This window comes from Myotis davidii, unplaced genomic scaffold (assembly GCF_000327345.1).
Source record: "Myotis davidii unplaced genomic scaffold, ASM32734v1 scaffold1467, whole genome shotgun sequence".
NCBI classification, from domain to species: Eukaryota; Metazoa; Chordata; class Mammalia; order Chiroptera; family Vespertilionidae; genus Myotis; species Myotis davidii.
In genome coordinates, this window is record NW_006298267.1 from 599,793 (window position 1) to 610,138 (window position 10,346).

A 10,346-nucleotide genomic window follows, 5' to 3' on the forward strand; every position below is an offset into this window, starting at 1 on the left:
GGGGAGAGCGTAGGCTGTGAGCGAGATTGGCGCCTGGGCGGCAGGCAGGAGCGTTAGAAAGTCTCTTAGATGAAGAACAGGAAACATACTCTCTCTCCCATGCAGTTCCTAGTAATCCACCTCTGAAATGTCGTGGTGCTAACGATGGATGTTTACACACACAGAGCCACCTGCCATGTCAGGGACGGCACCAGTTCTGAAGTCATCTCGGCTTTTATTTTCCGTGTGCGCCACTCGCCTGCCTGCTGTGCCCGCGTACTACCCATGCGGTCCACCCCACTCCTCTGCCTGCTGTGCCCGCGTACTACCCATGCGGTCCACCCCACTCCCCTGCCTGCTGTGCCCGCGTACTACCCATGCGGTCCACCCCACTCCCCTGCCTGCTGTGCCCGCGTACTACCCATGCGGTCCACCCCACTCCCCTGCCTGCTGTGCCCGCGTACTACCCATGCGGTCCACCCCACTCCCCTGCCTGCTGTGCCCGCGTACTACCCATGCAGTCCACCCCACTCGCCTGCCTGCTATGCCCACGTGCCATCCGTGCGGTCCACCCATCCAGTCCCCAGGGCAGCCGGTGGCGTCGATGTAAAATGTCATCCGCTTTCTATCGAAAGAAGAGAAGGGGCCCTGCTGGCTGGGTCGGTGGTTAGGGTGCCGCCAAGGGCATGGACCTCGCTTTCGTGCTCAATCCCGGGCCTGGGAAGGGCGTATGCAGGAGGCAGCTGATCGATGTGTCTTTCACGTCGATGTTTCTCTGTCTCCCCATCCCGCTCTCCCTAAAAACCAACGGAAAGTTGTCCTCGGGCAAAGATTCGCCAAAGAGCGAAGGGAAGGGCCCAGAGGCTTCGGGCCCCCGCCCACCAGCCGGAGCCAGGCTGTGACTCCAGGCACTGACACGCCCTGAGGGGGTGCGGGCCGGGGCGGTCCCTCCGTGGCACCTTGTTTTCCGTCTCCTGCTTGAGGACATGAGGGTCTGAACAAAAATGAAAATGTCAGTGAGACATCGCGCCTGTGACGGAAGGCGGCTGTGTGCTGGGTGATGGCTCCCCAATGGAGCAGCGAATCAGCGAGAGGTTCTAATGGCCTGGGTCCTCCCGTGACCCTGATGGTCCTCCCGTGACCCTCACAGTCATCCAGTGACCCTCACGGTCCTCCCGTGACCCTCACGGTCACCCACTGACCCTGACGGTCCTCCCGTGACCCTCACGGTCATCCACTGACCCTGACGGTCATCCACTGACCCTGACGGTCACCCACTGACCCTGACGGTGCCCTGGCGTGGGGTTTGTCACCTTCCCCAGGCCCCTCCTCCCAGGGTCCTGCTGCCTGGGAGGTTCTGCCGGGAGGTGGGGAGGGCTCACACCTCCCCCGGCGTGTGGTCCTGTCTGACTCTCTGCCTCTCCTGCGGGGCCTTCCATGGCCCACGGGACCTTTGAGAAGCGGCTGTAGTGCTTTCTCTCGACCGAACGATGAAGTCGCGTTTTCTCTGGTGCCCCGTCCCGGGGTGGGTGGAGGCGGTGTTGCTGTTGGTGGTTGTGTTGTTCATCCTGCCCTGATGCTTAGAGAGAGTGGGGGCGGGGAGAGAAGGACACGTGGATGTGAGAGAGACACATCGATTGGCTGCCTCCCCTGCACATCCCGACTGGGGCCGGGGAGGAGCCTGCAGCTGAGGGACCTGCCCTCGATGGGAATCAAACCCAGGACCCTTCATCCGCGGCCCATGCTCTATCCACTGAGCAACACCGGCCAGGGCTGTGTTGCTTTTTAGCCGTGTGCTCACAATTGTGGCAGGAACAGCTAAGGGGACGTGGATCCCTCTGGCGATGAATTTATCGGAGAGAAAACAGCCAGAGGCCCTGAGGGCTCACAGCCGTGGGGCTGGGCCGAGGTGCCCCACGCTGGTGGGCAGGGCCGGGCTCCGGGCTCTCGCTCCTTGACCCTCCTCGGAGCTGCTGCTGGCAGCGTTTCCTGTGTCGCTGACGAGCGAGCCTGCATCTGCTCTTAGAGCAGCAGCCCTGCGGCTGGTGCGGGTGGTTATTTATAGGAGCAGGAAAGGGCGGTGCGGGGAGAGCCGTTCCCTGGCATCTGTTCATTCCTTTCACCGGAGGCCTCCCTCCCGTCCTGTGGGCTCTCTTCACTCCTCCAGGCACCAGGCCCTCGGGTGCCTTCATTCTTAGACCCGCACAGTGAGGGCCTTTATTCTGGCGGAAGGTGTCTCTGTCATTACTCCCCAGTGGGATGCATCCGTATCAGGCAGTTTGACGACTGCTCGCTGGGAGGAGGAGCTGATCGTAACATCGCCAATACGTTAAGTGCACTTGTCGATTGCTAGACTTCACCCCTGTCTGTGCTGCTGTCAGAGGCGGATCCCTGAGCTCACTGTGCCCAAGGGGCTGAGCCTGCCTGCCTGCCCTGCCCTGGCCCTGGCGTGGGGTTAAGTGCATAACCTGTTGTCAGAGTCCTTGCAGCCGCGCCTCTCAGTGGATGATTCTGCAGCTGCAGCACTAATGCTGAGTCACCCGTGAGTAAGTGGGCTGTCACGTGTCCTTCTGCGTGTTACAGGTGACAAGGAGGGCTCCCGTCACTGAGCGACTTCACACAAATAAGCCAGCGATCCTTACGTTCTGTCTTTACATTCAGATCATTCCATCTTCCCTCCACACACACGAGACTTGATGCAGTTGTGTTTGCAAATCGAATGTGGACGTGTGAGCACTGTTTTCATGAGTAGCTGGTGTGCAGTTAATGGTAGTGACCTGGCATTTCCCCGCGGGGAGTCGCTGCTGGGATCCTGGGCTGTGGTTCTTTCCCTGCTACTTCACAGCATTGCACGTGACGGCAGGTGCTGCAAGTAAATAGCTCAGCGGATTTTCCTCGAGTTGTTTCCTTGGTCAGAGCTTCCGTGGTGTCATTAGTAAAATCAAAGAGTACAGATCCCTGCCTCCATCTGCCGTAAAGACGGCATCTACAAAAACTGTGTAGCAAACGATACCTAATGCTTCAACGTTAGGGCCTCCTCTAAAGTGAAAGGGGGGGATAAGCGAGCATGCATCCGGCCAGCGTGGCTCCGTGGTTGAGCATCACCGTATGAACAAGGGCCTGTGGCCTTGGCTGGAATCGAACCCAGGACCCTTCAGTCCGCAGGCTGATGCTCTGTCCACTGAGGCAAACCAGCCAGGGCTCCCCAAGATCAGTTTTGTTTTAAATTATTTGGGTGAAAAGTAAGGGGAGCTCTGTTTCCACTGTTTCAATGACTGCTCACGCTGATTCCTCAGTGAGCGATCGGAATGGAACTAGAACTGAATCTGGAGCTGTGCCTGCTCCTGGGATGATGTCACTACTATCTGATAATGGTCTTAGCACTTTCTATTTCTGCTTGAGTGCCTCTCGCAGCGAAAGCTTCTCCGTTTTTAAAGAAATATACCGTATTACTTTTCTAAAGCTGAGTAACAAATCCCCACAACTCTGGTGGCGTACAAGCAACAGGAGTTCATTTCCTCATGGTTCTGGGGCCAGGCACCCAGCCAGCTGCCCGGGGTGACGTCGGGTGTTTGGGGCTCTGGGGAGAGTCTTCCTTGCCTCTTGCAGGCACTGGTGGCCCCGCATTCCTGGGCTTGTGGCCCCATCACTCCAATCTGCCTCTGGAGTCACCGCCTCGTCTGTGTGTGTCGACTCTCTCTGCCTCCCTTTTGTTTTTATTGCTTTTAAATATATTTTTATTGACTTTAGAGAGGAAGGGAGAGGGAGAGAGAGAAACATCCATGAGAGAGAGAGAATCACGGATCAGCTGCCTCCTGCACACCCCACATGGAATCGAGCCCGCAACCGGGTACGTGCCCTGACCGGGAATCAGACTGTGACCTCCTGGTCCATAGGTCGACCGCTGAGCCACACTGGCCGGGCTTCCCAGGAGCCTTTGAGCCACTCTCTTCCATGGGCTCAGGGTTTTTAACGATTGTTGAGGAGTCTGCTTGGAAGGAGGCAGTTGTGGTGCGATGACAGGGGCAGCGGTGACTGGCTTTCCTCTCCCCGCAGTGTCAGATCAACAGTGCCTTGGCCTCCTTCCACACGGCCCTGGAGCTCGCCGTGGACCAGAGGGAGATCCAGCACGTCTGCCTGTACGAGATCGGTGAGTGCGAGGGCCTGAGGGCGAGGGCCGGGCCTTCCGTCGGGAAACGGGGCATTCACGACTCAGCCGCACCAGCTCCTGTCCCCAGAGTGACCTCGCTCTCCTGGGCGCCTCCTTCTAGGGCCGCTCCGCCTCTGTCCTCATCGAGTGCTGCCACCTCTGTCGTCAGGACACAGCTAGCGTAGCACAAGCAATGCCGCTTGTCTTGGTGATTCTCATGGTTTCTTTTTAAAAAAATATGTTTTATTGCCTTGGAGAGAGAGAGAGAGAGAGAAATATCGATGAGAGAGACATCATGGATCACTGCCTCCTGCACACCCCCTGCTGGGGATGGAACCTGCGACCTCCCGGTTCATAGGTGGATGCTCAGCTGCCACCCCCCCACTCTCCCCAGCTGGGCTCATTATGTCTTTATACTTGATTCTTCATGAAATTTTGAATTTAGGATAATGGGTAGTCAGCGTTAGTCAGTGTTAGCTGAATGGACTGGAACCATTTGTAAATACATTATTCACTTGCACATGAGAATTCGACACAGTTTCCTGCTCCTGCCACCGAGTCCCTCCGTGACCTCGTGGCATGGCTGTCCCTGTGCCGTCCCACCCTGGACAGGACTCTGTGCTCGGGGTCATCTTACCCCGTCGGCGACACGTGGGAGTGTTTTATAGAAATCTTTGCCTCACAGTCCCTCTTTACTGCGTCACTGGCTGTGAAGTCTTAATCAAAATGGCACACTGAAAATATTTAAGAGAAAAAAATTTTATTTTTACTTATTTATCTTTTTAATCCTTCTGTTGATTTTTAGAGAGAGTGGGAGAGAGAGAAAGACAGAGAGAAACATCGATGTGAGAGAAACACATCGATTGGTTGTCTCCTGCACGCACCCTGCCGAACACATGCCCTTGACCGGAATCGAACCCGGGACCCTTTGGCCTACAGGCTAACGCTCTGTCCACTGAGCCAAACCAGCTAGGGCGAGAACAAAATAATTTTGAAAGCGTTTTCAGGTGGTGTGCACACAGCACTCACAGAGGAGATGACAGGGTGGAGGTGTGTCGCCGGGCCGGGCTGTGGGCGCACACGGAGCTGGCGGCTGCACTGAGCCTGCGCCCTCCCAGGCTGGTGCAGCCGATCGAGCTGCCCTGACCCTGTTCTCTCCCAGGCTGGTGCAGCTGATCGAGCTGAGCTAGGCCTGTGCCCTCCCAGGCTGGTGCAGCTGATCGAGCTGCCCTGACCCTGTTCTCTCCCAGGCTGGTGCAGCATGATCGAGCTGAACTTCCAGGATGCGTTTGGCTCCTTCGAGAGGCTAAAGAATGAGTCCCGGTGGTCGCAGTGCTACTACGCCTACCTGACCGCCGGTGAGTGCGACTCTGCAGAACACGCGCTGTTTCAGCACTGCCTGTCCCTGTGGCAGCAACGTCTCTCATTTCGGACGCGCACGGTCACACGTCCGCAGAGGGAGCATCCCGGCAGGAGGAGGCGGGGCTCTGTGCTTCCTCGGTTTCCCCAGCGTGTCCGTGTTTTGTGCTGTCGCATGGCCCGCAGCATAATGCTGGGCTCACTGACCATTTCAGCAACAAACACCTCTCCCCCACCCCCACACCCCACCTCCCTCTCTGGGCTGGTCACGTCCGTGGCTCAGAATGCTGTTGCCCTGAGCAGCCTCACCCTACCTCTACTCTCTGCTGCATTTTCTAAAATACATTTATTTCTTGGGGATTGAGAGAATTTTTAAGAATCCAGCACGTCTTTCTCTTTGCGTTTCTGTCCTTCCAGTGGCTCAGGCTCTGAGTAGCCGCCCCACCGTGTGTTTCCTGCCGGCCCTGTTGTATGTACAGTCACTGTGCAGAGCACACGCTGTTCCCACACTGCTTGTGCCCCTGCAGACACACCTGCCATATCTGAGAAGGACTGAGCTCTCCTGACTTCCTGCTGTGGCCTGAGGGGGCGGGGAGGAGGAGGGAGAGAGAGAGAGAGAGAGAGAGAGAGATGCTGCCCCCTGGTGGAACCCCGGGAAACGGCTGTTAAATCCCGGACTGGTGGCCGGCGGGAGGCACAGTCCTTTCTGTCACCGTCCCTTAACCCGTCTGCGCCCGTTTGTTGATTTGACCACATTTCCAAGTGCCACCAGCCCAGGTCACCCTGAGATCACTTCCCTCCGACACGTGAGAATAAACGGCGTTTCTCAGTTTGCCAGGGGGCCGCCGGCGACGTGGACGGCGCGCAGGCCATCTTCAAGGAGGTGCAGAAGCTCTTCAAGAGGAAGAACAACCAGATCGAGCAGTTCTCCGTGAAGAAGGTGGTGGGGCCTGCGGGCGGGTGTTGCTGGGGATGGGCTTTTGCAGCCGACACCACCTCTCGGGTCCTAGGGCATCCGATTGACAGCTGGCAGCCTCCGTGCCCGGCAAGCGCGGCTCGCCCCTGGCACGGTCGGACTTCTGCTCTGAGTGCGGTGCGTGGTGTGTGGCGGGTCACGGAGCAGTCGTGGGGGTTTGAGGGAGTGGAGATCTCGCAGACCCTCGAGAGCCGACACGCACACCTCGGGGGAAGCATCGTCCCGAGGGTCAGGTCACTCAGGCAAGGAGGCGGGCCCTCGGCCAGGATAGCGAACACATTACATTCTTTTAAAAATATTTTTATTTGATTTCAGAGAGGAAGGGAAAGGGGGAGAGAGACGGAAACATCAAAGGTGAGAGAGAATCATTGTTGGCTGCCTCCTGCACACCCTACATTGGGGATGGAGCCCACAACCCCGGGCACGTGCCCTGACCGGGAATGGAACCCTGACCTCCTGGTTCATAGGTCGATGCTCACCGCTGAGCCACGCCAGCCGGGCCAGATCACATTTTGATCTGATTAAGAAAATTACACACATCCCGTGTACGACAGACAGGCCTGGGACCGCGGGGACAGCGTCCCTAATGTGCCCTGTACCTTAAAGAGTAAGATTTGGCTGAGTTGCCGTGCGTCACTTGACTCCTGGCCACATCCTGAGTGTCCCATGGTTTTCATTTCACGAATGTTTATCGACTGAGCGCCCAGTGACTTAGTTTGAGGATGAACCAGACTAGTGTGTGAGGCCCGAGAGCACTGAGCTAGGCAGGAAATGAGAAATTCCACAAACCACCACTAGCCGGCTCCCCGGCTCCCCTCCCCTGACCACCCCCCTCCCCTGACCCCCGAGCGACCTCCTCCAGGTCTAGAAGCCCCACTCACGTGAACGGAAGGAAGCGCATCCGGTTTCATCCCCAGGTTCCCGGATCCCTCCTGAGCCACGATGGCAGAGTGAGGCGAAGAATGAGAGGGATGTGTCATTAGACTAGGGACTGGAGACCAAGCGTTTCTTGCGGAAGGTGTTGGCCTCGTAGCTCTGTAGGAGGGGCTGACTCACGCCCCCCCTGAACGGAGTCCTGTGATGTCTCCGAGCATGAACGTCCTGTTTGAATCTGTTGTAAAGAAACGCGTGGCCTGACCGTGCGGACCCATTGCAGGCGGAGCGGTTCCGGAAGCAGGCGCCCACCCGCGCGCTGTGCGTGCTGGCCTCCGTGGAAGTGCTGTACCTCTGGAAGGCCCTCCCCAACTGCTCCTTCCCCAGCCTGCAGAGGATGAGCCAAGGTAAAACCCAAACACAAACCAAACCCAGCCTGGCCGGCGGGGCTTAGGCCGAGGCTCAGCCTACGGACCAGGAGGTCACGGTTCGATTCCAGGTTGGGGCATGTGCCGGGGTTGCGGGCTCCATCCCCAGTGTACGGTGTGCAGGAGGCGGCCGATCCGTGATTCTCTCTTGTCGTTGATCTTTCTCTCTCTCTCCTTCTCCCTCTCTGTCTCTCTAAAAAATCCATAAAAACATTGAAAAACCCCGTGCCGGTTTGGCTCAGTGGATAGAGTGTCAGCCCGGGGACTGAAGGGGCCCAGGTTTGATTCAGTAACAGGCTCGACCCCTGGCCCTGGTCCGGGCGCATGCAGGAGGCAGCCAGTCGATGTGTCTCTCTCACATCGATGTTCCTCTCTCTGTCTCTCCCTCCATCCCACTCTCTAAAAATCAGTAGGAATGTATCCTCGGGTGAGAATCCGCAACAACAAAAGGTCGGTTTCTTAAGGGCAGAAGGTTTCTGTGTGGTTTCTGCTGTATCTCAAGGACCTGGGCCTTCCCAGCACATAAGCGCTCAGGAAAGACCGAACGCAGGCGTGAGTGTGAGCGGCACTCCATTCCCCAAATGGCTGCTGCCTTGGGGTTAGTCCGTATTTTTTTATTTTTTAAAGGGATTTCCCCTATTTTTTAAAAAAAATGTTTTGATTGATTTCAGAGAGGAAAGGAAAGGGAGACAGAAACATCAGTGATGAGAGAGAATCATGGATCGTCTGCCTCCTCCACGCCCCCCACCAGGGATCGAGCCCACAACCCGGGCCTGTGCCCTGACGGGAATCGAACCTGACCTCCTGGTTCACAGGGGGACGCTCACCCTGAGCCCTGCCGGCCGGGCTCGCCGGGTGCTCGTCATGGGGAGCTACTCCCAGCCCAGCGTTTGGAGGCAGCGGCTGTTCTATCGGCTCAGGTTCCATTCTTCATGTTCGATTCCCGCTGCTCCACCCAACGTCCTGGTGCATGTATGGGTGTGTGTCCGTGTGTGCGGATGTGTATGCATGTATGTGTATGTACACATGTATAAAAGCTTCCTAAATCTGTGTCTTCATTGGTCCATAGAAATAATTCCTTCTTTTCCTCCTTTATTCGCTCTGCTGTGTTCCAATCCCTCCTTTCTCCTGTCCTGGGAAAAGTTCCCTCGCGCCCTCTGCCCGTACCCCCTCCTCCCCAGTGGACAGCGAGGTTCTCGACGGGGAGGGGAGGGTCCAGCACCTCCGTGACGAGGGCGGTGCCCATACGGGCACGGCCAGTGCCCGCGGCAGGGCTATGAAGTCAATATGGTGCAATTAAATGTGTAAATAGGCTTTGTTTTTTAGGGCCGTTTAGGTTCGCAGAGACCCACATAGCTCCCCTCTCACTTCCCTATACGAGCTGCCCCCAGCCACCGGCCTCCCCCCCTGACCCAAGGGAGCCTTTGGTGCAGCTGATGCACCCACACCGACACGTCACTGTCACCCAACGTCCCGTTTACGTGAGATCCACACGTGGTGCCACGCATAGTGTGGGGTTAGACACGCGTGTAATGGTGTGTGTCCACTCTCACGGGTGGAATCGTGTAGACAGTCACGGCCCTCAGACCCCCAAACCCCCTGCCCTCCCCCCGGACCTGTGGACCCACCGGGCTCGTCCCTGCCTCCATGACGCTGCCTTTCCAGGCCACGTGGTCGGGGTCCCAGAGTGTGAGGCCTTTCGGTCGTCTCCTTCCACGTAGTTTCCGAGCTACTGCGTTGTCTCCCTGGCCCTGCGGCTTGTGCCTCTGCGTCTCTTTGAGGATCTTCACTAAACGGTGGAGGAAGGGACCCTTCTGGGGGATTTGTTGGGTTTTTTTGGTTTTTTGGTTTTTTTGTTCCTCCTGGAGGATGTGTTTCCATTGATTTTGGAGAGAGAGGAAGAGAGAAGGAGAGACAGAAACATCAATGTGAGAGAAACACATGGATGGGTTGCCATCTGCATGTGCCCCAACCAGGGCCCGGGCTGGGGAGGAGCCTGCAACCGAGGTCCGTGCCCTTGACTGGAATCGAACCCGGGACCCTTCAGCCAGCAGCCCGTCGCTCTATCACTGAGCCACACCGTCTAGGGCAGCAGTCGCCAGCCTTTCGGACCTCACGGGCCTCCAGGGGTCCAGGGCCCTTCTGGTTCTCAGGGGCAGAATCATGAACCAAGTGGTGTAAACAGTGGAAGACTCGCTCTGGGTGACCTGTGGGGAACTAAGGCCATGTCCCTCCGCCCTCTGCCTCTCTCCAGCCTGCCATGAGGTGGACGACGCCGCGGCCGTGGGGCTGAAGCACCTGCTGCTGGGGGCCATCCACAAGTGCCTGGGGAACACGGAGGACGCCGCCCAGGTACGCGGCAGCGCTGCGGAGGGCGGGGCCGGAACCTGCTACGTGCGGGTTGGGGGGGCAGTAAGAAGAGGCACGCACACCCGCACACCCAGCCTCCCCGCACGTGGGCTTCACCCCTACGCTGCCCAGGTGCTGGTTGGTGCCAGGTTTAGTGCAGCCCCGGGTTCCTGCAACACCCTTCACACCCGCTTCCTTCACCCCCGGCCTCCTTCCTACCAACGCCCTTCAC

The 10,346-nt window shown here is 57.8% G+C and overlaps 1 protein-coding gene across 1 annotated transcript in view; it reads left to right on the plus strand.

Moving 5' to 3' along the window:
• The window catches only part of TTC39C (tetratricopeptide repeat domain 39C), a 26,191-nt gene that overhangs the window by 11,123 nt on the left and 4,722 nt on the right, over positions 1-10,346 (plus strand). Inside the window, exons 8-12 of the mRNA XM_015570541.1 lie at positions 4,036-4,129; positions 5,380-5,487; positions 6,319-6,428; positions 7,621-7,744; positions 10,020-10,117. Of these exons, the coding sequence (XP_015426027.1) occupies positions 4,036-4,129; positions 5,380-5,487; positions 6,319-6,428; positions 7,621-7,744; positions 10,020-10,117 (534 nt within the window). The remainder of the gene's footprint in view (positions 1-4,035; positions 4,130-5,379; positions 5,488-6,318; positions 6,429-7,620; positions 7,745-10,019; positions 10,118-10,346) is intronic.